This window comes from Cladosporium halotolerans (genome assembly GCF_011745625.1).
Source record: "Cladosporium halotolerans strain TM138-S3 chromosome Unknown Sca3, whole genome shotgun sequence".
In the NCBI taxonomy this organism is placed as follows: Eukaryota; Fungi; Ascomycota; class Dothideomycetes; order Cladosporiales; family Cladosporiaceae; genus Cladosporium; species Cladosporium halotolerans.
The window spans coordinates 395932-422872 of NW_027191454.1; the positions used below are offsets into that span (position 1 = coordinate 395932).

General features: G+C 55.5%; 10 protein-coding genes across 10 annotated transcripts; 3 read left to right on the forward strand and 7 right to left on the reverse strand.

Annotated features, from left to right (window-relative positions):
• Positions 1–50: 50 nt before the first annotated feature.
• On the forward strand, positions 51–1189 carry WHR41_01118 (uncharacterized protein; the record flags this gene model as incomplete). Its single annotated transcript, XM_069369724.1, has 3 exons — positions 51–350; positions 424–755; positions 820–1189. 3 exons carry the CDS (start codon positions 51–53, stop codon positions 1121–1123), a joined length of 936 nt encoding a protein of 311 aa, XP_069233269.1. The 3' UTR covers positions 1124–1189.
• A 185-nt stretch (positions 1190–1374) lies between these two features.
• Positions 1375–4648, reverse strand: WHR41_01119 (uncharacterized protein; the record flags this gene model as incomplete). Its single annotated transcript, XM_069369725.1, has 6 exons — positions 1375–2615; positions 2663–2924; positions 2976–3302; positions 3362–4209; positions 4265–4455; positions 4509–4648. The coding sequence occupies 6 exons, from the start codon at positions 4646–4648 to the stop codon at positions 1375–1377; spliced, it is 3009 nt and encodes a 1002-aa protein (XP_069233268.1).
• A 1114-nt stretch (positions 4649–5762) lies between these two features.
• WHR41_01120 (uncharacterized protein) lies at positions 5763–7785 on the reverse strand. Its single transcript, XM_069369726.1, has 2 exons — positions 7458–7785; positions 5763–7399 (listed from the first exon to the last, which is right to left on the reverse strand). Exons 1-2 carry the CDS (start codon positions 7751–7753, stop codon positions 5965–5967), a joined length of 1731 nt encoding a protein of 576 aa, XP_069233049.1. The 5' UTR covers positions 7754–7785; the 3' UTR covers positions 5763–5964.
• A 145-nt stretch (positions 7786–7930) lies between these two features.
• WHR41_01121 (uncharacterized protein) lies at positions 7931–10380 on the forward strand. Its single transcript, XM_069369727.1, has 3 exons — positions 7931–8069; positions 8127–8322; positions 8624–10380. The coding sequence occupies exons 1-3, from the start codon at positions 7983–7985 to the stop codon at positions 10327–10329; spliced, it is 1989 nt and encodes a 662-aa protein (XP_069233050.1). The 5' UTR covers positions 7931–7982; the 3' UTR covers positions 10330–10380.
• A 497-nt stretch (positions 10381–10877) lies between these two features.
• WHR41_01122 (uncharacterized protein) lies at positions 10878–13068 on the reverse strand. Its single transcript, XM_069369728.1, has 3 exons — positions 12799–13068; positions 11390–12712; positions 10878–11327 (listed from the first exon to the last, which is right to left on the reverse strand). Exons 1-3 carry the CDS (start codon positions 12823–12825, stop codon positions 11160–11162), a joined length of 1518 nt encoding a protein of 505 aa, XP_069233047.1. The 5' UTR covers positions 12826–13068; the 3' UTR covers positions 10878–11159.
• A 353-nt stretch (positions 13069–13421) lies between these two features.
• On the reverse strand, positions 13422–15420 carry WHR41_01123 (uncharacterized protein). The gene is made up of 4 exons (XM_069369729.1): positions 15191–15420; positions 15093–15137; positions 14125–15033; positions 13422–14071 (listed from the first exon to the last, which is right to left on the reverse strand). The coding sequence occupies exons 1-4, from the start codon at positions 15201–15203 to the stop codon at positions 13608–13610; spliced, it is 1431 nt and encodes a 476-aa protein (XP_069233048.1). The 5' UTR covers positions 15204–15420; the 3' UTR covers positions 13422–13607.
• Positions 15421–16126: 706 nt separating this feature from the next.
• Positions 16127–17619, forward strand: FBA1 (Fructose-bisphosphate aldolase 1). The gene is made up of 2 exons (XM_069369730.1): positions 16127–17241; positions 17303–17619. Exons 1-2 carry the CDS (start codon positions 16262–16264, stop codon positions 17403–17405), a joined length of 1083 nt encoding a protein of 360 aa, XP_069233053.1. The 5' UTR covers positions 16127–16261; the 3' UTR covers positions 17406–17619.
• Positions 17620–17851: 232 nt separating this feature from the next.
• On the reverse strand, positions 17852–19346 carry WHR41_01125 (uncharacterized protein). Its single transcript, XM_069369731.1, has 2 exons — positions 19036–19346; positions 17852–18884 (listed from the first exon to the last, which is right to left on the reverse strand). Exons 1-2 carry the CDS (start codon positions 19164–19166, stop codon positions 18200–18202), a joined length of 816 nt encoding a protein of 271 aa, XP_069233054.1. The 5' UTR covers positions 19167–19346; the 3' UTR covers positions 17852–18199.
• A 1526-nt stretch (positions 19347–20872) lies between these two features.
• Positions 20873–23198, reverse strand: WHR41_01126 (uncharacterized protein; the record flags this gene model as incomplete). The annotated part of the gene is made up of 3 exons (XM_069369732.1): positions 20873–21082; positions 21145–21735; positions 21798–23198. The coding sequence occupies 3 exons, from the start codon at positions 23196–23198 to the stop codon at positions 20873–20875; spliced, it is 2202 nt and encodes a 733-aa protein (XP_069233051.1).
• Positions 23199–24233: 1035 nt separating this feature from the next.
• WHR41_01127 (uncharacterized protein) lies at positions 24234–26762 on the reverse strand (the record flags this gene model as incomplete). The annotated part of the gene is made up of 1 exon (XM_069369733.1): positions 24234–26762. One exon carries the CDS (start codon positions 26760–26762, stop codon positions 24234–24236), a length of 2529 nt encoding a protein of 842 aa, XP_069233052.1.
• Positions 26763–26941: the final 179 nt, after the last annotated feature.

Genomic DNA, 26941 nt, shown 5'->3' on the forward strand with positions numbered 1-26941 from the left:
CAATCTTATCACTGTGAAATCTAGCTCAAGCTCACAACTCTCAGTAAACAATGCCCATTCCTCCCATAATCGCTTTTGACTACCTGTTTGCGCCCAATGCGCAGAAAGCGCGCAACTACCTCTTTCTTACCAAGACACCCTTCTCCATCTGCGAACAGCCTTTCGCCTTGCCACGCCCGGATCTCACCGGCCTGGGAATCACATACCGTCGCGTACCAGTATTGTGCATCGGCAAAGATGTCTTTCCCGACAACGCAAGTTTCTTGGCCGCTATGCAGGAGCTGTTGAAGAAAGAGAGCAAGGCGCTGAGAGAATCGCATCTGGACTCGGTGTACGAGGCTTGGGGCTATGTGAGTTCGCCCATGCCTCCATCTTACCCTATGATGTGAAGAGAGACAACCGGTGTACTGACTAAGACCAAAGCGTAGTTTCTGGCTCGCATTACCATGCCTGCCGGGTGAATTTATGACGCCGCAGTTGGCAAAAGACCGTGCCAACCTGTTCCCTGTCTTCGCGAGAGAGGATTTCGGCAAGCTGCAGCCCAGCGCGAGGTCGGAGTTCAGGGCGTTTCTAGATGGTGCTGAAGAAGGTTTTCTGAGCAACACGACTGATGCGGCGCCTTTTGTCGGTGGCGAGAAGGAGGCTGGTATGGCGGATGTGTTTGCCGTTTGGATCATCAAGTGGTGGGTGGAGACGATTGGGTTGGCGGAAGAGACGGGGCACGGGAGGAATTTGTTTCCGAAGATGTGGAGATGGTGAGTCTATTGAGCAAGTGTGATACCCCTGAGAATGACTACGTTGCTGAAACCGCAATAATAGGCTCGAAAATATCCCCAAACAAGTCGATGGGGAGAAAGAACAAAAGAAAATCCCTGTCGAGGAAGCCACAAAACAACTGCTTTCCTCGGCCTATGCAATGCCAGACATCGGCATTGACAAAAACGATACGCTGGGCTTGAAGGAAGGCGAAAGAGTCTCCATCGAGGCCTCAGATGCGGTGCCAGGAACCCATCCACAGTACGGGAAGCTTGTCGGCCTGAACAAGGCGAAGACTGTCATCGAGCTTGAGAACGGTCTGAGGATGCACTTCCCGAAAGTTGGTTATTTTGTGGAAAAGGCGTGAGAACGGTGATCTAATAACAGATTGGAGCCGGAGCTCCATAGAGTGATGCTGTCTGCATACCATTTCCGTTGTCCCGCTTGCAGAGCTGACCTGCGAACGAGCGATTTCCAAATCGTTGGGAACACCTGATTATATTGGACTTTCAACCATAGGTTGAGTTCAAGGTTGCTACACCTACAGACAGCCAAAAGGTATGTTTATCATACTATGAGATGGATGAGTACGTCGCTCCTGGATGTTGCAGCCATGCCTTAAATGCTCATGACAAGGACGTCGGAAACCAAACCATACTCCTGAGCTGGTGGCAAGGGGCCCAATGCAAGAGTCCCACTGCTCCTCAGCCGGCTCCAGTGAGGTCTGACCGCATTTCCAAGCGTAGTTGCTACGACTACCTGGACCTCGTTCTCACCGGCTTTGAGATACTTGGAGATGTCGGCGACGGCATGCGTTGGATCCAGAGGTGGAAGTTGATATCCGTTAACCCAGGCGCGGGCAGTGTTTATGATGGCACCAAAGTCGAGAAGCGCACCGTCGGCCTTGCCTTCCGCTGGTGGCCAAGAGAAAGTCGTGTTGTAGAAACCACGCCCTGAGACATTGAACAGGGAATCGGAAATGGCATTCCACGATTGGAGCTCTTGAAGCTGCCATGTGCTGTTGGTCTTGAGCGATTGAGTCTGATCAGCGTAAATGTCCTCTGGAGCGCTCCAAGATTCGATGATGAGGGTCCAAGACGTCAAATTGAGTGCTGAGCTCGTGCCGTAATCAATCTCAGAGTGTTTTGGGGGTTGCAAAGTGTTGGCATATCCGCTTGGTGCCGACCAGCCACCGGACATTGAGCTTGCAGATCCATAAGCCTTTGCACTCTCGTTGTGGTGGAAGCCAATAATTGCGCTCTGGTTACCCGCAAGCATCAATGGAATGGTGATAGAGTCGTTTCTCTGCTGATACTGATCGATAGACTTTGTCTCGCCAGTCCAGGCATCATAGAAGTATGGCACGCCAGTTGTCTCGAAGGTGACACTTCCATTTGAACCGCCGAGACCGAATTCTTCGTCCCAAGCGTCGTTGTACACGAACACATAGGTCTTTGCTGCCTTCTGATCCTCACGCCAGTAGGTGTACCATATTCTGTCAGCGTCGACTTGAGTGCGTGGTGCGAGTCCCAGCGATTTGAGTGATGCCGACAGATTCTCGGCAGGCATCTCGTGAACATTGTCCAGCTCGGTAAGAGAAGCCAAGGCTGATTTGACGTAGGAGGATCCGCTCGCATTGTATCCGGACAGGTTGAAGGGCATTCCGCCGGAAATGATGATTGGCAAGCCTGAGTGCGCATATTCTGTGAGCTTCTGCACACCTCCGACCGTCAAAGTGTCGTTGCCACGGAGCACGAACGCCTTGAAAGCCTGACGAGCTGGCGCGAGCGCTTTATTTGATACGTATGCCTCTGGCTCGACGACAAGATTGTCAGGACTAAGGTATTCGTAGGACCATCCTTAAAAACTTAGCGGTGTGCTGCACGAATTACCTGGTCAATCCTACCGTCTTCTATCAAATCGTTCGGATTGTACTGCGAGGCCTTGTCGAAGAACTGAGACTTCTTCAACCAAAAGGCTAGATCGATTTTGGGGATTCCGCTTTGAGATATGTACTGAACGCGAGCGGTCCAGTTCATGAACTCATCGTAATACTCCCAGGTTGGCTGCCTCGGACCGTGCATATTTGAGAAGCGGTAAGCAAAGGTGGTGTAACCGGGCCAAGTCGTGTTAGGGTAAGAACCAGAGAAGGTATATCCGTGATATACCTACCGCCTTGTTAGCGTCGAAGACCTCACAATTAGGATGTAGAAACTTACAAAGTTGTTGATCGAGCCGACGATTGAGCGTTTGACATCCCAAATTAGATCCGTCATAGTCTGACTGTACGGTTCATTACGCTGAGCGCCAAGCTCAGACGATATAACTCGCTTGCCTGCTAAGTTGGCTGGACCAGCAAACTGTCTATACGCGTCGATTACGTGATTGAAGCCAAGTGACTCGGTCTCAGGACCGTTGACTGCCGGAATATTGGCGAGCATGTCCATGGGTAGATTGTACACCACTTGCGCGGAGTATTGAGACTCGAGTGCATCTCTAGTCCAGTTGACCAAGGTCTGGAGATAGATCTTGTTGAGCTCCGTGAGCTACGGACTGTCAGTGGATCTCATGGTAATTTCAGTAATGCCATGTACTCTTCACTCACCGTCTGTCTGTAATCATCGACGTGTGCTTGGCCTTGATCAACCTCGTCGGTCAAATACCAGTGCGGCGAAGCGAGAGGCGCATCCGATTGCGCGTTAGGATAATAGATCAGCGGAAGGTACTTGCGAATGCTGTATCCGCGGGCCTTCTCAAAAGCCTCGACTAGTGCAGGTGTCCACCAGACCAAGATGCTGTTTCCAAATTCCATCGAATCTTCCCATCCATAGTTTCCCACTTCCCGAATCAGTTCCCTGGTGTTGTTGTAGTCAAGGAGGTAATTCTCCCAGAAATCGATGACAAGTTGCGCTCCCTTTACCGAGAAGTGATCATTGAATCTTGAGCCATTTTGCAAGAACGATGTGACCGGAGACTGCGGGACAGTGGTGTTGAGATACAACGGAGATTGTTGAGCTAGGCCGATGGTGTGGTTCTGATAGTATGCGAAGAGCTGATACTCAATGCCGTTTGCTGAGGAAGGGAAGCCGAGGCTGATGCTTCCATCTTCGCCGACCTGATCGGTCACGTCGGTAAGGGTTTCAGCTGCCAAGGTGTAACGAGATCCACTGTAGTTTTGACTGAGGAAAGCAGGCGCTGCCTTGAGTTGAACAGGTGTGCTATCAACCACGAGCGCAGTTGATGCAGAGACAAGCTCTCCTGTACCCCAACCGGGAAGGACATCACTGTAAGAGCCACCCAGAGGAATCGAAATATTGAATGGTTGAAGATTCCACATGACACCGTCATCGTTCGGCTCTGCTGGAACGCCTGATCCTTGGTTAGGACCTAGGGCGAAGTCCATGATGAGGTTGTGGTCTTTCGTGGCCTGCAAAGCAACCTCGGTCAACTCCTCTGAGATGCATTAGCTGCTGTACACATCCCAAGATACTTGTCAGCCGAGACTTACTCCACGCATCAGATGCCCACCCATACTTGGTCCAATCTACTGGTACTGGCCCGCCCTCCTGTACGACAGATGGATAGTTGCCATACAAGTAATAGCCCAGCAACTCCATGCCACCAAGACCAGCTTGTTTGATAAGGGCAAAGTCATTTGCGACTTCGCTAAGATTAACAGATGCATCAGGCACCCAGTATCTGGGATTGGGCATTAGACTTGTCTGAATTGCTCTCCATAATCAAATTCACACCTGAATCTTGGTCTGACGTTGGACGATGGATCTTGGAATGTTCCAAAAGGAATATCAGGATTGACTTGATCATCCGAAATGCAAGCCAGTACCGTGCTGGCACACAATGCCGCCAGGACCGTCCTCTCGAGCGTCAACATGGCCTGCTGAACAATAGAGAATATGTAAAAATTTTCCGTCAAGTCGAAGTAAACAGGCCCTGAAGTCACTGATATACCCTATTCAATGACGCCTGTCCTAGGGTCGATTTGCAGGCATTGAACCGAGCTGCGCAATACATGCTTTCTCCGCCTTGATGTCAACAGGGTTGTGATGCGGGGAGGGAGACTATCAAACCAAACCCTACGCTATGCCAGGGACGCCTCAAGTTTGTTTGAAGGACTGACCCATTGTTGTACAAGATCGCCGCGCCCACACGAGGTTCTCCACAACCCGAAGTAGGGTCACTCGGACTCTCGGGTCAATGATGTCGGAAGATGGTTTTGCCTAGCCCATACTGTAACTTCGTTGAAGTGGGGGACTTGACCGAGTGGAATAATTGGATGTTACCCGCGTTTATGTGGACGCAGCAAAAGAAGTAATTTGCTGATGAATACATTAGATTGGGTTGCCGATTGATTGAGCCGGACTGAAAATGTTGTTAAGCTATATAATTGTCGGTTTTTCTCCCCATGCATTGAGACCCATCACGTGATGGGTCACAGGCACTTTGGGTAAGCTTGCATCAAGCCGCCAAAATGTCACAACAGCGATTAACAATTTCTCCAGCGGAGTGGTTAACGCGCTGCCCTGCTAAGGCAGTTCCGTAAGTGGTGCCTCAGACATCAGTTGTCAACTTGCACGTCCTAACAGTTCTCCAGTTCGGGAGCGTGTGTTCGAATCACACAGGTGTCGAGACCTTACTTTTTCTATCCCTTTTTTTGCTTTGCTCTTCGACATGTTCCAAGTCAGTGATTGAACCTCGATCGTGATCAAATACGTCTTTAGCTTCTTCTGAGTAGACGTTTTTGCGTTGCTCTGAGATGGAACCACAAAGCTGGCTTGTCCTGAAGTTCGTGATTGCACCACAAGAAAGACTTGCACCCTGAGATTGCCTTATAGTAATTGTCTTTACTACAATTGGAAAACTAAGACACGGCCAGAACGTGCTTTCCAGCGTCTTGGGAGGCCATCGATCTCCTTATGTGGTCTTGTCACACATAGGAGTACGGCAGGCGATGCTACGAAATTTCGATGCGAGGAAACAACGGCAGATTGAGACTGTATACGCACAGTGGTGCGATCAGGTAAGAATATCGAAATACGGCTAGAGATCGAATGAGAACGCAGAGAGAAGAAGAGAGAAGTAATTGCTCTGCCATATGCAGGCGTATTTTTCAACGGGTATCTGTTTGGGAAGCCGCCCGCCGCGGTCAGCTATCTATATCGTCACGCATGCCAGAACAAGGAAGACACTTCAGCTGGTCTTCGGTGCCTCAGCAGCGGCCTGGTCGAGGCTCATCTCGTTCAGGCCAGCGGTAATGGACGCGCTGGCGCCAGCTTTTCCAATCCTCTGCTTCACCTCTTGCTCAAGGTTCGCCAGCTCGACCATCACGCCCTCCTTTTCAGGGTGACCCTCGGGCAGACCCATCTCCTTGATCTTGCACTTGCCGGCATTGAGCTCCTCGTCGCCGAGAATGACGGCAAATGGGACGCCGTTGACTTCTGCGGCCTTGAATTGCTGAGGAAGCTTGGGCTTGACTTTCCAGCTGAACTCGGCCTTGATACCTGCGTCCCAAAGCTTTCGAGCGACCTCCATGCGCTGAGTGAGAAGACCGTCGAAGCCCTTGCCGCCAAAGGCCATGACGTAGACATCAACCTCGTTGCTCCTGATGGACGCAGCGGCGGCATCAGCTGCGAGACGCTGCTTGGTAATGCTGAAGATTCTTTCCACACCGAACGAGACACCAACACAGGGCACCTGCTGCTTGCCGCTGAACATGCCAACGAGGTTGTCGTAACGGCCACCAGCAGCCACGGAGCCGACACCAACACTAGGGTCGTTAGACCTGTCTTCCTCGCCATCAGCAGGCTTTCCGGGCTTCGAGTCCTTCTTGCCCGCCTGCTGTAGCTTCTGACCTTCGCTAGTCTGTGGTGCCGAGCCCTCGGTGACAATCTCGTAGATGACGCCGGTGTAGTAATCAAGGCCTCTGGCCAACGACATGTCGAAGGAAACACGGTCGAGAACTTGGAAAGCTTCCAGGTAGCCGAAGAGGAGAGCAGCATCCTCGAGTCCCTGCTTCGCCGATGCATTCGCGACAAGCTTCTCGTCCGCACGCAGTTTCTCCAGAAGGTCCCTGCCTCCCTTGAGCACCACGTACTCTCCTATCCGGTCTGCGACCTCGCCCTCCAATCCCTTCTCTTCAGTCATCTCTCGACGGACCTCCTCCCATGGTGACTTGTCCAGCTTGTCCACAGCCGAGCTGATTGTTCTGATCTTGTCCGCGGGAACACCGCACACCTCGAAGATACCGTCCAGAATCTTGCGGTGGTTGAGCTTGATTGTGTACCTTCCCTTCCATCCGAGCGCCTCGAAAATCTCGCAGGTAATCCTCATGATCTCAGCATCGGGAAGCATAGAGTCGTAGGTGCCAGCAATGTCGAAGTCGCACTGGTAAAATTCGCGCATGCGACCCTTGGTCATTGCAGGCTGATCTCTGCGGTAGACCTTGGCGATGTGGTAGCGTTTGATGCTCTGGACATTGGAGTTCATGGCGAGCCAACGAGCAAAGGGGACAGTGAGGTCGTATCGGAGGGAGCAGAGCTCGCCGCCTTGGTCGGCAAGGTCGTAGATGAGCTTGCTGTCCTCGCCATATTTGCCAGCAAGGATTTCCTTTAGCTCAAATACAGGTCTACAGGGTTGTGTCAGCAAGATGTCCCAGGTGCATATTGTCTGGGTCATTAACCAACGTGTCAATGGTAACACCACCGTGGCGCTTAAAGACTTCGGTGATGGTGCTGAAGATCTTCTCGCGAATGACCATGTCCTTGCCATCCCAGTCCTTGGTTCCCTTGGGCACCTTCAGGACGTAGCCGCCGCCCTTGCCATCCTTGTCCTTGCCCATGTCTTCTTCTGTTTCCGCGAATGTGTGGCAGTGTTTGGATTGGTAGTGTGAAAACGGCGAACGTCTTACTAGAAGAGATCGTGAGAATTCAAATGCTGAAACAGAATGAAAAGGGCGCGGGAAGGAAGAGAGTCGGCGCATGCAAGCGATAGTAGTCACGGCGGGGCACAAGTGGGCGGCGGGTGTTTTGCGCATCCCACCTTTTGCTCGACTCACCTAAAATCTTCGGCCACCAGCCGCCGGCCAGCCAAACCCGCGACCCGACGTCAGGCAAGAGTGACGCGCCAAGCGCGGCTTCACTCCGCGTTCGACGCCGCCAACTACACCTCACGGGCTCGTATAGGTTGGTATTTACCAACAAGAAGATGTGATGGCGGCCCATTCAGCCGTGAGGGCGATAAACTCTCAAGAGATTACTGAAAAAGCACGGCGAGATCTACTCCATTTGCTGGAAGGTGTATGTAAGACCGCCGGAGATCTTTCTTGAGGATCTTGGTCGACTGACGCCATCCAGGTTCGAGGCAAGAAGAACCTGGTCATTGAGAAGTCTCTGGCCGGAACGATTGGTCTTTTCGTTAAGTTCAGTACGCTGCAAGAGTACGGCGTCGACAAGGTCTTCTTTCTCGAGAACCACAACGTCGACGCCAGCCAGCGCAATGTGGTGTTCCTCGTCCGAGGCGAGAATGCGAAGAAGGCGAGGATGGTAGCCGGTATGCACGCTTTTCATTTTGTCTCCTGCTCGATAACCAGCTTCACTGTTGCCCCGTACACTACCGCAATGCTGGCCAGGGACTCCAAGAAGAACGAACAGATCCCATTCCTCCCACCCTGGCCGTTCAAGTTTGAGTCCCAGATCGAACTTTCTTAATCGTTTGCCAAAACGCCAGCATATCACATCACCCACCAAGATATGATCCATGACTAGGGAAGGGTCTAAATGCATGCTCACATTCATCCCATCCGTGCTTTAAACCTTATTGCGTTGCTACGAAGTGTAACTGACGAGAACAGAGCAAATCAGACTAGTCAGAAGCGAATCTCAAACCGACCATGACTTCACTGTCATCTGGGTCCCTCGAAGGACACTAGTCAGCAACACCATTCTGGAAGAGCATGGCGTACTCGGTGAAGCTAACATCGCCGAGCTTCCGCTGCACTTTATTCCTTTGGAGCATGACCTGCTGTCGCTAGAATTGGAGAATTCTTTCAGTGACTTGATGCTGAGGAAGGATCCTACATGTGTGTGGGCTGCCGCACGAGCTTTGATGCTTTTGCAGAAGCAATACGGCTTGTTCCAACGGATCCTCGGGAAAGGCGACAATGCCCAAAGGCTTGCAGACCTCCTTCAGCGCATGAGAAGTGAAGAGGACGTCAACGCGTCTTCCGACCCTAACAACTCTACTCTGACCTCATTTGGCTTGACCCCAAGCTCTGTGGTTGAGAACCTGATTATCGTAGATCGCGAAGTTGACATGCCTACCGTCCTGAGCACGCAGCTCACATACGAAGGCTTGTTGGACGAGGTTTTCGGCGTTGCCAACAACCAGACAGAAGTCGACTCGTCAGTGCTAGGTGGCGCCTCGGCCCCACGTCCAGACCGTAACAGCTCACCTGCGCCGACCGCTGCCACCAAACGAAAAATCCACCTGGACTCGAGCGATAAGCTGTATCCGTTGCTCAGGGATAATAACTTCGCAACGATTGGTCCGACGCTCAATCGAACGGCACGACGACTTCAGTCAGATCAGCAGAATATCAAACAATCGGATCAGTCGATCGCAGACCTCAAGACATTCGTTTCGAAACTGCCAGCTCACCAAGCCGAGTCAGCGTCTCTCAATACGCACACGTCGCTAGCGCAGGAGATCATGAAGTTCACTCAGTCTGAGATATTCGGGCGATCACTGGAGGTGCAGCAAAACCTTCTCGCCGGAGCGGATCCCTCTACCATGCACGATAATATTGAAGAACTTATCGCCCGAGGCGTTCCTTTCCGGGCCGTACTTCGACTCCTGTGCTTGGAAAGCTGCCTGAACAACGGCATTCGATCTCGAGACCTCGAGTCTTTCAAACGGCAAATTGAGCAAGCCTATGGATACCAACATGTTCTCACCCTTGCTAACCTGGAGAGGATGGGCATACTTGTCCCACGAGAAAGCCACCGAGGCTACCTCAATCCCATAGCTAGCACTGCAGGCTCCACGACTACAGACACGAACGCCCTTCGACGTGCTCTGAGTCTCTGGATCGACGACATCGCCGAGGCTGACCCCGACGACATCGCATACACTTTCTCCGGCTACGCTCCCATCAGCGTACGCCTTGTGCAAGCTGTCTTACAGAAGTCGCACCTACACAACCTTGCTAACCCGCCCAAGCCGGGCGCACCCAGCAGTGCGCCCTCGGGCACTGGCTGGAAAGGATTTGAAGATGTCTTGTCGCGCATTCGTGGCGCCACGGTAGATGTCACGCAGAAGGGCTCTGATGCTGATGCAAGTGCTGCCAGGAAAACTCTTCGTGGGAGCAAGGAGGGCCCCAAGACGACTGTCGTCTTTTTCCTCGGTGGTGTCACTTTCGCTGAAATTGCTGCGCTGAGATTCGTTGGGCAGCAGATTGGGGAAGCAACCGGGCGACGGCTGGTGATTGGCACGACGTCTATCATCAGCGGCGATCGCGCGATGGCCGTTGCGGAAGAGAAACGCAAGTTTGGAGAGTAGTTGCGAGCATACGAGTAATGAGAGTTGAACTGCAGAAAGCATCTACACGCATTTTCAGAACTCTCCTCTTCTGGCCCGCCTCTTCGTACTAGATGATCCAGACAGCTGCATTGACGGTGCACATTGCGCTTACGTTGGCCCTCCGGGAACGGTAAAGGAGTGCCTGGACGTGGCGTTTGCCATCAGGTGATAGTCAGCATGAGATGTAGGGTACAGTATTGAGGACGACGACATTGCAAAGTACCAACGCGCCTGTGTAGTCGGAATGCTGTTTATCCGGATGTTCTCACTTGAGCGGCTTGGTTTCCTTGCGGCACGTCTCATTTTTTCTAGACCACGGCTTACCTTACTGGTCCAAGGAAACGAAGGAAGAGCGGAGCCTCCAAGGTAGTTCCCTCGGAGTTTGTCTAACCATGGGGTGGGTCATCATGCCTCCAACCAACCGTCACACTCTCGACTCGAAGCTAACCTCACTACCCGCTCAAGGGCAAGATGCACACCACGTCGCAACGGAAAGCAACAGACACAGGCAAGAGTCAGCAGAAGCATGTAGCAGCAAACAGCTTTCCAATTGTCCAACATCGCCGAACCTCGCCTCGAATCTACATCCCCGCGATCCGCAGCCAGCAAATGCTCAGTCCGACGCAGAAAGCAAAAACACCAGAGTACGGCATTATCTCGTCATTGACCCCATGACAGTCGTCGTCCCGACCGACCATAGGCCTCCACCAACGCCTCGCTTAAAACAGAGAAAAAGCCATTATTGTAGAGTAAAACAGAAAAGGGGAGAGGAGAAGAAGAAATTTGCCAGAGAAGGCCAGTGTAGTCCCTCAGCTGCTCATGAAGACATGGACCATGTGGTTCTTGAGCGCGCTCTTGCCGCAGCCGACGACGACGCACTTCTTGAGCGGCGGCGGGATGCTGGGATCGAGCGCTTTGCCTTTGCCCTTTTTGCTGGCGCTGGCCCGCTCGCGGGTGGCGCATTCGCCACAGTAGGCCTGGGGTGTACGTTAGCTTTGTGGTCTGTTGGTAAAGGGATGTGAATCATGGGGGAACATACGTGGCCGCAGCTCTTCACGACATAGACCTGCTGCTTTACCTCGTCTTTGCCGACCGCAAGCTCGTCTCCGCAATTTGGGCACACGACCTCCTCGTCCTCCGCCGGAGTGCGCGTGAAACCCTTCTCGGCCGGTGGCGGGGGCTCGTATTTCGGCGTGGGAGGCCTGTTGGGCGCGATACCGAAGCCGAGGTCGAAGCCCACGATGTTATAGTCCATCCTCACAGCCGCCACGTGACGCGGTCGGGTCGGCGGCGCGCCGGCATCACCGAAGAGCTCGTTGACCTGCGCCTCGAGCGCCTGCCTGGTCTGGCGCGCGGCGTCCGCGCGGCGCCGGGTGGCCTCCTGGTGTTCTAGGCGTGCGGCACCGTCATTGCCGAAGTTGGTGTACTGCCCGAACCAGCCGTCGCCTGGGACGCCGCCGCGTGTGCCGCGCATGCGCTGGACCAGGCGGCCTATGCCGCCCCAGACTGGCTGGTCGCGTGTGCCGATGCCGCTGCCTGCCATTCCGGGGCGGTCGCCGTTGATGCCAGGAAGAGTGCGGGTGTCCGTGTGAATGACTTCGTCTTCGTCGTCGTCGGCTGTAAGGTCTATTGTTGCGTTGTTGTTGCTGGTATTTGCATTATGAGCCATAGGAGTTGCGGTGCGGCGGGAAGCATTGGCAGGCGTTGCACGGCGGGAATGATGTCGCGAGAGTGGTCTCGATCCGACTATTTCCACGTCGTCAAGTTGAGTAGCAGGTGAAGGTTGCCGCATAAAACCAGGGCGCCTCAGTCCGGCTGTGGTAGGCCTTGGATGTGACTCGGGTATGAAGAGAGAATCGTCCTCCGAAAAGGCGTGAGGTTCAAAAATGTGCTGAGTGTACGTCTGAGGGGGTTGCTGTTGTTGTGGTTGTGCTTCGTCGTCGGAGTCGGCCAGGTCAATGATATTTCTCTCAAATCGCGGCAGCCGCTGCGCACGGGAAGACGATCCTAAGGGTTCAGCACCTGCCATGTCCGAAGGTGGTCTCGGCAAAGCCAGATGCGAGTATCGCATGCTTCTGTCGTGGCCCCCATCCGTGAGATCTATGGTGTCCGGGTTATTCTGCATCGCACGACCCGAGGTCCCTTCCGTGCTGGATGCTGGCATGACTGGTCTCCTAAAATCATATCCGTCACCCGGGAAGTGCGGACGCACTGGGTCAGGTGTATTTATCCTCCTCCTCTGGGACTGGTGCTCGGGGTTGTAGTAGTGGTCGTCAGGTGGCGCTTGCGAAGAGCGGGAGAAGTCGAGGAAAGAAGGCAAGTGGTCTGCGCGGTGAGATTGAGCCATGGTACTATAGGGACGCTGGGTAATTCACATGTCAGCATATGAGGTGAATGGTAGAAGACCAGGGGAGGACAGCGGCTATGGCTGCGACTGCAACTGCGCACCTTGTTGGCGGTTCTCCCGTGGTCCATGGCGTCGCACAAGAAAGCGAGCCTTCCTTGGTCGGTTGAGGTGCTGAGTGGCGTGCCCAGTGCAGGCTCACTGTGTAGCGGGCATGCGTGGAGTGTGAGAAGGTGGAGGGTATTCACTCCGCGAGCGAGGGGCCGTAGGTGGTGTGTGAGTTGGGTGTGTGGGCGTGACGTCGTGGGAGCTTGCTGCGGGAGTTCAAGAGCCGACCACAGCGCAGGGTCAGCGCGGAGTACCTTAGCTTTGAGGAGACAAATGCAAGGCGTGGCAAGACGAAAGAGCGAAGCGCCACCGTCAGCTCTACCACGCCTAGCGCCAGGAAGCACTGAATATGCTATTGGGCGACAGTAGGTAGCCAGGAATGTGTCGCTCGGTACCTCGTTCTTGAGAGGCCGCTTAACGCCGTGAACAACCACGAGCGAGTGATCGCCGGCGCTAACTTTTATGTATATTCTTGGCCTTGCAATCGCGCGCCGTCACTGATGGGTCACTCGTGCCTGAACCCAGGAACGTTTCACTTGTGAAAGTCACTGCACTTGCTTCTCCTCAAACGCAGAGCATTCGACCGATCACAATCTGTGCAGAAAGCTCGTCCCACTCATGCGATAAATTCACCTTTATGACATTGTCAAAGCCGGATACTCTATCACAGGAGTCTCAGCCCAGCTTTAAGCTCGAGCTGCTATTCGCAAAATACTATACACGTATCTCCACCTGATGGATCCTTGTCCAACGCCAGAACGCCCTTTGCCCTCCGGTAGGCGCAAATCGCCACTTACACAACCCTTCAAGCAAGTACACTGACGGCGCCCTCGTCCGTCAAAGCCACAAGGCTCTTCGCTTGCGCGCCCCACTGCACGTCAACAGCCTTGACAGCCCTCCGCAGCGGCTCCGACCATGACTTGCCCTTCTTCTCGTACTGGCTGACCACCACTCCTCCCAATCCGCAGGCGGCGAGGAACTGGCCAGTGTAGTCCCATGTGAGACCAGTGATGGCTGTACCAACTTCGAGACTAACAAGCTGAGTGAGCTTGCGCAGATCCCAGACGATGGCGCTGCTCTGGTTTTGATGTGCGGACGCGAGCCATGTGCCGTTTTCGGAGAAGGAGATTGCGGAGATTGCGGAGGGAGATGCGGCGGGGAATGTGTGGGCGAGTTGGGAGGTCTTGACGTCGTAGAGTTTGATGCTGCCGTCTGCTGCGCCGGCGGCAATAAGGTGTCCGTCGGGGTGGAATGTGACGGTAGTGAGCTCTGCAACATACAAGTCAGCGATGTCCGTGTGAAGTGTCTTCATCTGAGCTTACCAGAATCGGAAAAGATTTGGGTGAGGACGGTAGATGCGTGAAGGTCGTAGAGGACATAGCTCTTGTCTACGCCCACAGAGGCAACGATGTCGCCGCAAGGGTGCACAGCGATGGCATTAGCTGCACCAGCGTGCTGGTGGAACTTGGCCTGCGCTGAGCCCTCCACTGCAATAACAACCGCACCGCTAGACGTGGCCACCGCAATCTTGTCGTTTGCCCAAGCGCCATCTAGCACTGCGCCAGCTCCCAAGTTGCTTCTCGTGGTGAAAGCTCCGTTCTTCAGGTCGTACACGCCCACCGCGCCGTCGGAGTCGCCGCAAAGGAAGAAGTCGCCGGTCGAGTCCACAGCGAGAGACTTGGCTCCAGTGAACTGCGAATCGATGTTGTCCTTGACTTCGTAGGACGCGACCGCATCTCCGGTAGCCCAGCCTTCGGGTACAGGTCGCTTGCGACGAGTGGCCGAGAGCCTCTGCTGCGTCTCATCGATCTTCTCCAGGACGGAAGCGGACAGACCCTGACCATCCACCTGCATGGCATCGCCATTCGCCGCGCCATTGCTACCGTTCACAGTCACGCGAGACAGCGCGTCCCGGGCCTCATCCCTCTCCTTTTGCAAGCGCGCGATCACCCTTTGCGCAGAGTCATTGTAGTATAGCGCGGTGCTAAGCTCTTGTCTCGTCTCCGCCAGTTGCTGCTTCAGCTGGTATGTCTCAAGTATGACGGCGTCCCATTCGTTTTGGAAGGTCGACAGAAGAGCAGGAATCGAAGTGAGGGTGGGTGGTCGGGGTTTGACGGAGCGCGGCTGCTTCAGGTCGAGAAGATCGTCGATGCTGAGCTCTTCGCCATTGACGGGGTCGGTGCCGTTCTCAGAGATGTAAGTCTCTATCAAGCGCCTCTCGAAGACATTGCCTATACCTACTGTAAGTGGATGCGCGCGTGGTGATCTGGCCGGGGTTGGCTCGACTAACCGGACTTGCGGGATACGACAGGCTGCTGCGGCGCCTCGCCGGAGACTGCGCGTAACCATTAGTGTTTGATCATCAAGCTGACGCGACGCAAGACTTACTTGCGCACTGCATTATTGCTGATTTGTGGTGTTGCCGCTATACGCGCGCGTACCTCGAAACTTTTGAGAAGCTCGAGGTTGGAGGTCGCAGCAGCGCAGTTCGTCCGGTATGGAGCTTGCGCAGCGTGACGAGAAGTGCGCTGTGCAGATCAGCTGCAGTATTCACTTACACGCAGCACCTCGCCTACACATGTGCCTACAGGAAATACCCGACATTCTGCAGTATTCATCGACATGTCTGCAAGGCACCTTGTTCCCAGTAGATCTGGCTGTTCAGCACGAAGAGGTGTGTCCGTCCACGCACTGATGCATGCCCCGGCCGGACGGACTGTGCCTGCTTGACGGTAAGGCTGAGAGATGTGCACGGGGCTAGTGCATCGCCTCTGCCTGCGTGCTGGTGATGCCACCAATACGCGGGCGGCAGGGCATCCAAGAATTTCCCCGTCTACACGAAAACGCCATGCTCTGCTGGCTCTGCCGAACGTGAACGCCACGGCGATGGACGTGCCACGTGACATCAATGTGACTTGGGAGACGGGGACGACCAATGCGCATCGCTCGATTGGTTTCGGGCCTTCATCGCGTTGGTTGAGGCTTGGGCGTGCCGCTCCACACGCCCATGGCAACGCTGGCCTGCTAGAGCCTTCCACAAGCCAGCGAGGCAGCCTTCACGTGCCCGCGCCGCTCTCACGCGACGGCGAGGGGTGGCGCGCGAATAGCACTCATACGCGGCTCGTTGCAAACGCCTCGAACCGTTCTCGCCCAGCGCATGCAATCTAGCCCACCGCGTTCCGGCGCAGCACGATAATCGCACAACCGCTGCCACAGCCCACCCTCGGCCGTGCTCCGGCTGAACCCGGGCGACGTCAAGCTTTGATTTGGAGGGGCTCTTCACCCCACTTCACCGTGACATCAGCTGGCCCATAACAAAACTCGAAGCCCTTTCATAAGTCACCCCTCCGCCGCCTCTCCTCTCTCCCACCACAATCCATACCCTTACAACTCTGCCATCTTGCTCAATTCCACTTTGATACCCCTCTACACCTTCATACCCCCACAAGACTCTACACAATGGCTCAGTCCGTCCTTTCCCGCAAGACCGGTGTCATCGTCGGTGACGATGTCCGCGCCCTCTTCAAGTACGCCCAGGAGAAGAAGTTCGCCATCCCCGCCATCAACGTGACTTCCTCCTCCACCGTCGTTGCGTCTCTCGAGGCTGCCCGCGACGCCAAGTCCCCCATCATTCTCCAGCTCTCCAACGGCGGTGCCGCCTACTTCGCCGGTAAGGGTGTGCCCAACAAGAACCAGGAGGCCTCCATCGCTGGTGCCATTGCCGCCGCCCACTACATCCGTGGTGTCGCCCCGGCCTACGGCATCCCCGTCGTCCTCCACACCGACCACTGCGCCAAGAAGCTCCTCCCCTGGTACGACGGCATGATGGACGCCGACGAGGCCTACTTCAAGGTCCACGGCGAGCCCCTCTTCTCCTCCCACATGATCGACCTGTCTGAGGAGGAGGTCGACTACAACATCCAGACCACCGCCGCCTACCTCAAGCGCGCCGCTCCCATGAAGCAGTGGGTCGAGATGGAGATCGGCATCACCGGTGGCGAGGAGGACGGCGTCGACAACGAGTCCGTCGACAACAACTCCCTCTACACCCAGCCTGAGGACATCCACAACATCTACAAGGCTCTCATGGCCGTCTCCCCCTACTTCTCCATCGCCGCCGGCTTCGGCAACGTCCACGGCGTCTACAAGCCCGGCAACGTCAAGCTGCGCCCCGAGCTTCTCCTCAAGCACCAGCAGTACGTGCAGGAGAAGGAGGGCCTTAAGGACGAGAAGCCCGTTGCCCTCGTCTTCCACGGTGGCTCCGGCTCCTCCAAGAAGGAGTACCTCGACGCCATCTCCTACGGTGTCGTCAAGGTCAACGTCGACACCGACATGCAGTTCGCCTACACCGAGGGTATCCGCGACTACATGATCAAGAACAAGGACTACGTCTCCAGCCAGGTCGGCAACCCCGAGGGCGCTGACAAGCCCAACAAGAAGTATGTTTTTACACTCTGCTTCCTTCATATAGACCAAATACTAACAAGACTTCTCAACCAGGTTCTACGACCCCCGTGTCTGGGTCCGCGAGGGCGAGAAGACCATGACCAAGCGCGTCGCCGAGGCTCTTGCCGACTTCAACTGCGTCAACCAGCTCTCTTAAGCCATTTAGTTCCCGAACTATTTTGATCTGAGAGTTACTTTGGCGACGGTGTTGAGAAAACGGAAGACAAAAAAATAAGGCGATTGATGGGAGATTGATGAAAGGCAAACCTTCGAGTTTTCGAGGCATGATATGAATCTTTTTTCTTTTTTTGATGTAGCATGTCGTAAAGACACGAGTATGAGTCCAATGAACACCAAAGTTGTACAGACTATGCCAAATATTTCTCTTGCATCATTAGTTCATTCTCGCGTCCTGCTCTCAAGTCAATGACTCATCGTAACCGGCACTAATTGATTTGTCCGCAGCCTGTGTCGGTGAGGAACTAGAAAGCTTGTACAAAAGTGCATTTAGGGCAGAAGCTCGGCCTGGTTTTAAGGTAAATCATAACAGTTGCACACAAGCTCGGCTCGCTAGACATGACGAGAGAGCTCGGGAAACAGGAGCTTCAACAATGATGTGTTATTGTAGCCATGAGTTTTCTGGAGGGAGAGCTTTCCTATCGCTCTCGGGTTATATGCTTGTACTCGCTAATAGAATCGTGACTGGAGCAATTGCCAATACAGGCATCTTTGCGCTCGCTGTGATATCCGGCACCCCGAACAAAGATCTCCTGCAGGAGGTGTCGTCCATCCCGCTGATAGTGGCCGTGTGCCATCTCTTGCTTATAAGAGACGTACGTCCCCACGTCTGCGGTATCTCAGGGCAGCTGAACAAGCGTAATGCTACGGTCTGCAGGCCTTCAACCTGCCCGTGCCTGCACAACATCAGATATCCCATCCGTCCTCCTCGCCTTACTCCTCCATCGCCTCGCCACCCCTCTTCTCCGTCTTCACCCACTCGACAAAATCGTCAATGACGCTCGGCCAACTGCTGTCCTCGCTCCAGAAGCTCAAGCTCTCGTCCTCCTTGCTCTTCTGCGCAAACACCAGCGTCTGCCTCCATAGATCGCGGTTGACCGCCTTCCCCCACTTGTTCTTCAGGAAGTCCAAATACCACTCGAGCCAAGGCGTGCGCGGCGTGGCCCAGGGCCAAACGTCGTCGGCGAACAGCACGCGCCAGAACCCCTCCGCCTGCTCGAGGTCGATGGCCTTCCTACGCTCCTCGATCAGCAGCGTGAACGAGTGGTTGTACACGCGCTTCAGCAGCTCCCAGTCGCGGCCGAGCTCGGCGCGGCGCGCGAGCACGTAGTTGCGGATCTTGGGCACGGAGTCGGCGTGCGCGTCGAGCAGGGCGGCGCTGCCGGCGAAGCCCTCGCGGTCGATGACGCCGATCTGCGGCGACTTGGTGAGCTCGAAGAAGACGAGGGCGCCGACGTCGTCGAGCGGGATCTCGAGGTCTTCGAGCAGCTCGCCGGCGCCTTGGAAGTCGAGCTCGTTGGGCGAGTCTTTGGGGTTCGTGCGGTATTTGTCGAAGAGCTGGTCGAGGGCTTTGCGGGTGGGATTTGAGGCGGAGGAGGCGGAGGAGCTGCTGAAGTATCTGTTTGCGGATTCCGTGAGCCTTTTGTTGGTGTGTTTGTGCAATGAAACCCTAGTTGACAATGTGTTTCCTGGTCTTGCGATACGGTTCTTTTCTGTTGGTAGAAAGAAGAACCACTACCCGAAGACCAAAGAAATTTGGGAATACTCACGAGTTGATGGCAGCCGATGTGTTCCAGCCATGCTTTGCCAAAAATTTCTGCGCAGTCCTCGGGTCCGCCTGCGTCACCGAAACAAACTCGGTGGTAGCATTCTTCTGCTGTGACGTGAGAGCAGGCGCCATGGCTGATTGTTATTAGCCCGGTCTCCTTCTCTTGTTCCTTCGCCTCGCTTCCAAGGTCGGCAGTCTAGGTAATGCGTCGAATAGCGGAAAATGGATGTGCAAACGCGCGAACGCGAAAGGTGCAAAGACTGGAGAGCAGGAAAGGAGTGTGAAGGGTGAAGTCAATTGCAATTGCAGGCAGGGAACGATGACATGAAGGTGGGGGGGCTTTCGTGCTCGCGGGGTTGACGTTCGTCGCCAAAGCTGTCCAGCCTCAGGCACAAACACATCACGGTGGCCATGGGGGTGCAACGAGGTACTGGAAAGATACGTACTCTTGCTGTGTTTCGATTTTTTGGAGCTCTTTGATGTAAGATCCTGGCCACGATCGACCTCGCTGGATTTGCGCTTGCCCATGGTAGTTGTGGTTGGTCGTTGCTGTGATTGAGTGGTAAGCGAGGGAGAAAGCTGGTTGTAAGGAATAGGCGAGCAAAAGGTGTTCGCAACGGATGTTCAAAGTCAATGGCTAGTTGAGAGTGTTGAGAGCAGTGTTGGTACTTCTAGAAGATCGCATACGGTGACATGTGCCAACGGGCCACAAGGCAGGTGAAAGCAAGGCAGCAGCAAGTCCGTGAAGGACATCGTGCGCGTCGATGCACGTGAAACAGCAGGCACGAGCAAGCAGACTCGATCAAACGTGATTTTGCGTTGCTTGTGATATTGGACAAATACAAGAATCACTCGTGAATGGGATACACATGCGGCAATACTATTCAATTCGCCTACATGCTCGAATAGGGTACCTTGTGCGGAAAACATTATGCATAAGAATTGTGAAGCCAAAACGCTCGCTACATAACTATGTATTGCGCATGCACCAGATGACAGATTTATGCAAAATCCTCACGCTTACCTTATGTATATAAGGTATGTACGCTGCTCTTCAATGAGAGTCATGTATATAGCAAACGAGCATTTTGCCAGGCTTACTAACCTTGAAATCCTTCCACTCAGGTCCGTCCGCACTTAAGGTTCGATCTTGGGCTTGTTTCCACATCCATTCACCAAATTACAAGAAGCCCGAGACTTTATTCTCAATCTCCTTTTACATCATGCACGAGGGATCTTGTGGCTGTGAAGCCATCAAGCTGAAGTTGAAAGGCGAGCCTCTTGCCGTTGTAGGGAGTTCAAAGGATCCAGCCTATCCACACCAGCTAACATCTCTCTAGGGCCTCTGTCACTGTTCCGGCTGCCGCAAATTGTCGGGCGCACCTTTCACCTACAATTTCATTGCCAAATGCTCTGATTTCGAAATCACCGGATCGCCAAAAGCAGTTGCTAGAACGGGAGAAAGCGGCGGTGCGGTGAAGAACTTCTTTTGCTCAGATTGTGGTATGTACGACACGATACAAGCTTTGTACCTATTACTAATTGCGAAAAGGGAGCCCTCTGTTCGGTGGCACTCTAGACCCCAGTGGCGAGCTGGAAACGGTTGTGGTTAGAGCTGGCATCTTCGACGATATTGGATTTTTGCACGGACGAAGACCAGCCGTCGAGATATATACAAGTCAGCGTCTGGAATGGCTAGCTCCAGTGGACGGCTGCGCGCAGTTTGAAGGCATGTTGCCTGGAGGGCTCCCTCAAGAAGATCAGCCAGGTGTGAGAATGGAACAAGAGGAACTCCGGAGGGCGTGAAGGGAAGGCTTTATGCACATCCAAGCGGCATCTCAGTCACCCAACGGCATGCCCTCCACCCCGTCAACCAGACCCCTCCAGCAGTCAGCCTGAAGCTCTGCGTACTTCACACGCTCCTGCGCCCACTCCTGGTGCGCTCTCGAGATGCGCCAGATCGTACTCTGGAAGAAGACGATCTCGTCGCGCACACACTCCTTAATGAACACGCCACGAGCATGCTGATTGACAATCGATTGCTTGTCCTGAGGCGAATCGTTAGTAATCGCTCCTCATCAAGCAAGAGCACCACTTCAAGAAAACTCACATTCACAATCGAATTCTCCACCTTCTCCGCCTCACCCGGCTTCGCCGCATCGCCCTTCGCCTTGATCCCCTGCAACTTGTTCTCGCTCTGCAGAATCCTCTTCTCCAGCTGTGGGATATTGTCCCTCGCCAAACGATCCTTGCGATCGAACAGATCCCTCAAACTCACCAGCCCGTCACGAACGCTCTTCAAATCCTCCAGCACACCTTCGTCCCACGCCCTGCCTTCGTCCTCGAGCAAGCTCTGGCTGGTACCCAGGTGCTTCGCGGTCGCCTTGATGCCCTCGTTCAGCAGCGGCACGTCGTTCTGGTCGATCGCAAAGGCGTCGTTCGTCGTCTCCGTGATGGACGTCAAGTTCATGCCGAAGCGACCGTACTCGGCCGCGATGGCCTCCTTGCGCTTGCACAGGCGCTCGACGAGGTTGCAGAGATTGATGTAGAGGTCTGCGGAGCGGCGCACGCCAGAGCGCACGGTGTCGAAGGTGTCCTGCAGGTTCTGCGGCAGGGAGTCTTCGAGCGAGGGCGGCAGCGAGCGGCCGATGAATTCTTCCTGCACGGAGATGGTGGCTTGTTTGCGCCAGACGGCGAGTTCCTGCGAGGGTTGTTAGTTACGCTGATGCTTGAGCGAGGGGTGTTTGGTGGGCGTGCTTCTACCGTCGGGACTGTTAGGAACATGACGACGAGCTGCTCTTCGCGGAGCACGGGGTGGCGGACGAGCGCGTTGGCGAAGCGGACGAGGCCTCGGCGGCGCTTTTCGATGAAGAGGCTGTCTGCAGCGATGTGGTTGCCATTGATGGCCATCCGTTTAGGCGGCAGTAGGGGCAGCTGGCGGAAAGGATAGCGTTTGTGCAGGCAGTCGAGCAGCCAGACGAAGTCAGAGTACCGACGAATCACTTTCGAGTTCCGCCTGACAGACGCGACTTCGTAATTGCGATGTTGGAACAGGAACATGCCCTCCTTCTCCTCGAGCATAGCAATCGTAATGACTTCCTCCACGCCCTTGGGAACCGTGACCCGCGGCCCAGCAGCTCGCTGAACATTGTGCGCTCCCCCATTACCCTCGCCAAACCCATCGCCCTCCTCAGGCGTCGTCCCAAACCCACCGCTCCCTCCAGCAGCAGTATACGCATTACTCGCTCCCCACGACGAGCCCGCCTCGCTGACCCCAGTCTGCTGGCTCGCATACCCCCCACCCCCATTCCCTGCCCCATTCCCCTGCGCCGTGCTCGAAAACGCACTCGTCGTCCTCATCGCCGGCGCAGGCGCCTGCGCCACAGCAGCCCCATTAGCATGCGCATGGCCGCGATGCATCTCCGGGCTCGCCCAAGGATCGCTCTCCCCAAACCCAAAGCTCGGCTTCCTGCCAGCACCCCGTTCCCTAGCCGGCGAGCGCTGCGCGCCCTGCTGTTGCTGCACCGGCGTCACCGGCCTCTCCTCCTGCCGCCTCTGCTCAGCCTCCACCTCCTTCTTCGCCCCCAGCCCCTCCAACGCCGGCGGCAACTCCGGCAACCGCCCCCTCCTCTCATCAACAGCATCCAGCCCCACCTCCTCGCCCTCCCTCGCCAGCCCCACCAGCGCAAACAGCACCCAGCACTGCCCCCTCCCAAGCACCCTACTCTCCCCGCCGCCGCTCACAACGCTCCAAATCCTCTCCCCGACCTCCGCCCTAACCCCGCTCCCCTCAATCACAACCCGCCTCGCCTCCGCCTCCTCAACACCATTCCGCCCCGCCGCCAGCGCGTCCCAGGCCTCCACGTAGGACTCCGGCACCTCGGCGTCGGACAGCAGCGCGCGCACGACGGACGCGCCGGAGCGGTGCGTGGGCTTGCGCGGCGTGAAGGCCGCCCAGGGCGAGGAGGCGTCGTCGTCGCCGTCGGCGGCGGCGGCGGCGGCGGCTTGGGGGTCGTCGTCGCCGAACATGGAGGAGGAGGGCGGGGGTTTGGAGGCGGCGCCGTTGGAGGTGCCGTTCGTGGGCGCGGAGGAGTCGTCGAAGAGGGAGGATTTGGCGCCGCTGCGGGAGGGCGGGCCGGCGTAGTCGTCGCCGAAGAGGGACATTGGGGTGGTTTTTTGTTTTTGTACTGGAGGTTCGTTTCGAGCTGGTCGGGGTTATAGGTGGGTGGGGGGGATAGGAGCGTGGCGGGAGAGTTGTGGTGCTGTGGGTTGGTGGTAGCGGTGGGTGGGAGCTATCTCGAAGTAGCTGCGGCCGACAATCGCCGGGGCGTGTATTAGGGACGTCGTTGGAGGATGCGAGTACAATTAGATCGATTAAGGGGAAATGTCAAGACGACGCTCGCTCGCTCGCTCGTCGTCGTCGCGCGATAGCAGAGCACAAGCAAGCAGGTGAAGCTGGGATGGCCGGCTGGCTATCGGCAAGCTCTCTCGCGCCTCGCCCCCGGTCGTCACGACATGCTTCCAAGGCCCAAGCCACGCGATGACGGCCCGCGCTCGGACGCTTTCGTTGCGGCTGCGCGCTTGCTTGACGATTGGGCCTCGGCCGTTGAGCGAACGTCATTGCATTGGTGTTTGACTTGAGACGCTTTGTGTACTTGTGTACTTCGAGACTACTGCGATACGTGTACGTACAGTCTTCAGATGGCAGTTTGAAATTTCGCTATATTCTCAACATCTCTGTGCAGTAGAGAACAGCATATAGCGAGGAGGTACCGTATGTACAGTTCGAAACCCATCCCGACACCCAGCTCCTTTTTATCGCATGACTGGTTTCCCCATGTTGCAACCGAACCAGCCCTCCCTCCCAAGTCCTGACATTGGAAAAGTTACTCCCTCTCTTTGTAAAAGCAAAAACGATGAAACCCCCGAGCCGCCCTGATAACCCTGCTACTCTTCTGTGGAGCGGGATATGCCGATGTTGCAAAAATGCTCCGCCAGCGCCAACGCTAAATCAAATAAAAATCAAAGCTTCAAAACGAAATCGGTGTGTAACGCCGTTTGAAGGCCGGTGTTTTGTACAAGTGGACCAAAGGTGCAAAGGTAGAAGATGGTGTGAAGATCGTCGAAAAGTCGTAAAAGCTGTTGCTGGCCAATGGGCGTCAACTTGAGTTGAAGCTTGCCAACGAGTTAAAAGACCGCTCACTGCGGTGTCCTTCTGGCAGGTGGTGTTGTGGAATTGCGCAGCGGAGAGCTAACAGATACTGCAGATTCTGCAGGACCCCGCTCAGCATGCGCTTCAGTATTGCCGCTTCTTTCTACCAGCGAGTGAGCAGGCGGTGTGGTTGTCATTGTTCTCAGCGGCGAACGTCTCGGCGCGGGCACGATGATCGTACCGCCAGAGTCTGCGGAAGGGCTGATGTCGTCAGCTCGAGGTGGCGGATCATGCTGTCTGGAGAAACTGCCGCGCGAGATTGGAGCGGGCCTACGAGGCGTTGGTATCGTACTTGGGGATGCGGATGCACCGCCTGCTCTCAGATCGTCCACGCGTGGGCTGGCAGAATCGCGGCTTGCCGCTTCTGCAGCGGGCATGCTGTTCTGTGTGAGAGTCGTGGAATTGCTGATATCAGCCTGAGTGGGCTCATCTCCAGAGGGGAGTGCGCCGGCGGCTGCGGGGCTATCACGTTGACGATGCTGCCGCGATTGCTGTTGCTGCTGTTGTATCAGAACCTCTGGGCTCCACGTGCGATTGCTCCCGCGGGGCTGTGCAGGGATGATGGTGACAGGCATATCGGCATCTTGACCTCTTCCAGAATTGCGGTCCCGGAAACGTTCGCCGGTTTCTGCGGCAAGAACGCCCAATCTATTCTTGATGTCCCACTTCGAGAAATTGTGTGCCGGGGTCATAGTACGAGGCAACCCGGCTTCAGCTTTGTCTCGTGCTTTTTGCACTTCAGCCGGAGGCGATGCTCGCTTACGTTTGAAGGGATTCGAGACAGAGTGCCACCTGCCATGCTGGCTGCGGTCACGGGTGGGGTGAGGATCGTCTGCGGATTCATCGTCCTCCTCTTTCTCCGGGTCTTTCAGCGTCGAGGCCCTATGATCCCCGTTGTCAATTACGTTCCCTTCCGCATCGACATTCCGCCGAATAGGCTGAGGGGCATTGCCTCCGTCGTCGTATCGCACGACGTACACGGTGCTTGCGGCGCTCGTGGTCTCCGTTCGGCTTACTGGGCTAGCGACGGCAGGTGGCGGTGTAATTCCATTGTCTCGGTTTCGCTGGCCTCGTCGCCTGGGGAGACGTCCGAAAGTTATTGTGCCGCTGCCAGCAGTGCCAGTATGGCTGCTATCTGTGGGTGCTTCGGTTTGGTGACTGCGTGCTCGACCAAGCGGAAAATGCTTGGGTGCGGGTGCCACAGGTTTTCGAAATCGAGCGCCGAATCCATGTAGACCTTTCTCCATCGCGCTGGTGTGGTCGCCTCCATTGTGATCGTCGTCTCCGCCGCCACGGCGGCCTCCATTTCGTAATTTCGCCAGACCTCGTCGTCCAGAATTCCAGACTAGTTCGTTGCTAGGTGTGATGTCCAGCATTTCGTCGCCATCGAAGATTTCCCGGCCCAAAATTCCATCTTTCTTGTCGTCGCTTTCTATGGCTTCTATTCGTTCGACCCATTCCCAAACAATGACACTGGCAGCTGCAGCTCCAACCCAGCGGAAATAGTCGCCCCAGCCTGCAACATCCGAATTTGAGACGTCGGTGACGAAGAAAACGACCGGCGTAAGGACCGCCACAAATGACAGTAGCGCTATTAACGTTATACTCCGCATTTTCGGGTGGTAGAAGGCGTATCGTCGTTTCGTCAGGGAGTAGTAGATAACCCAAGCAGCGTAGAGTAAGCCGAGCGCCAGTTCAAACAAATAGGACAGAGCGGGTATCGCGTCCACAAAGTTCCGAGGTCTGACAGTGCCGAGGGTCATGTTGATGTAGAAAGAGTTTAGACATGAAAATGTCGTGTCGCAAACGATCAGCGCGAAACCGATCCACTTGATTAGGACCTTTTCCTTGTGTCGTGGAAAGAGTCGTATCAGTGTCTGTACTTGAGCCAGCCAGAGGAAGATGTCTGAGATGACGCGCGTGATCCTGATTTCCATAGAGCCCATGACGTCCTGCCGCATGGTATTGGCATCCATAAAGCCCCGTTCGTATTGTCTTTCCAGAGATTTGAAGGTGTCCGCGGTCGCGATGGTGAGAGAAACGGCCACGGTGAAAGCGGCCACTTTCTGCAGCCAGGGCCGCGAGCCGACTCCGAGTGTACTGCCTCCACCGTTCGCGCCTCCAATAATACCATGCTTGCCACCGAGGCCGGGTTGCGACACTGGGCTGCCGAAGAAACTCGTCCGAGGGGTGATGATAAGCATGAAGACCAGGATCCACGCGATCACCGTCGCCGCGGCGATCACGTATGTCTGAGGTGTGGTTGAGGCGTAGAAGGGGTCTTTCCAGTCCGCGATCACGCTCGAATATCCTTCGTTGTAGTCGCCAGCGCCGCCGGTGCACGCCGGCTGGAAGACGACACTGGTGGTGAGGGTTATGACACTGTCGGCCATGGAGATGACGCCGTTGGCGGGCAGGGGAAAGGGCGTGCAGAAGGGCGTCGACGAGGGCGCGGCCGAGGTGGGAGGATTCCATAGTTGGCGCTTCGAGGGCGCATAGCCGGGAGAGGGTGACATGGCATCTGAAGTCGCCGTCTGGTGGCGGGCGCGCTCGAGGGTGTGTGGGCGCCGTCGGGCAGGCGCAGCGATCAGGGCGGGCGCATACGAGACGGTCGCATGTGTCGAGACGGAGGGCGATGAGGGTGTCGACGCGTGTGGCCAGGCAGATGCTAGCGTGCGGAGTGGTTGCGGGTGCG

Excerpts from the sequence above, each read along its gene's own strand:
- WHR41_01120 (XM_069369726.1), bottom strand. The coding sequence starts at position 7,753 with ATGCGCCGACTCTCTTCCTTCCCGCGCCCTTTTCATTCTGTTTCAGCA. Across the intron at positions 7,400-7,457 it reads GGTGGTGTTACCATTGACAC|ACCTGTATTTGAGCTAAAGG; the intron begins GTTGGTTAATGA and ends ACAACCCTGTAG.
- FBA1 (XM_069369730.1), top strand. The coding sequence starts at position 16,262 with ATGGCTCAGTCCGTCCTTTCCCGCAAGACCGGTGTCATCGTCGGTGAC. Across the intron at positions 17,242-17,302 it reads GCTGACAAGCCCAACAAGAA|GTTCTACGACCCCCGTGTCT; the intron begins GTATGTTTTTAC and ends CTTCTCAACCAG.
- WHR41_01125 (XM_069369731.1), bottom strand. The coding sequence starts at position 19,166 with ATGGCGCCTGCTCTCACGTCACAGCAGAAGAATGCTACCACCGAGTTT. Across the intron at positions 18,885-19,035 it reads ACATCGGCTGCCATCAACTC|ATACTTCAGCAGCTCCTCCG; the intron begins GTGAGTATTCCC and ends ATCCGCAAACAG.
- WHR41_01122 (XM_069369728.1), bottom strand. The coding sequence starts at position 12,825 with ATGGACCACGGGAGAACCGCCAACAAG. Across the intron at positions 12,713-12,798 it reads ACGGGAGAACCGCCAACAAG|CGTCCCTATAGTACCATGGC; the intron begins GTGCGCAGTTGC and ends TGAATTACCCAG. Across the intron at positions 11,328-11,389 it reads TCGTGAAGAGCTGCGGCCAC|GCCTACTGTGGCGAATGCGC; the intron begins GTATGTTCCCCC and ends CGTACACCCCAG.
- WHR41_01121 (XM_069369727.1), top strand. The coding sequence starts at position 7,983 with ATGGCGGCCCATTCAGCCGTGAGGGCGATAAACTCTCAAGAGATTACT. Across the intron at positions 8,070-8,126 it reads TACTCCATTTGCTGGAAGGT|GTTCGAGGCAAGAAGAACCT; the intron begins GTATGTAAGACC and ends GACGCCATCCAG. Across the intron at positions 8,323-8,623 it reads GAAGGCGAGGATGGTAGCCG|AGCAAATCAGACTAGTCAGA; the intron begins GTATGCACGCTT and ends TGACGAGAACAG.
- WHR41_01123 (XM_069369729.1), bottom strand. Across the intron at positions 15,034-15,092 it reads TGTCGTATCCCGCAAGTCCG|GCAATGTCTTCGAGAGGCGC; the intron begins GTTAGTCGAGCC and ends CAGTAGGTATAG. Across the intron at positions 14,072-14,124 it reads CCAAATCTTTTCCGATTCTG|AGCTCACTACCGTCACATTC; the intron begins GTAAGCTCAGAT and ends TGTATGTTGCAG.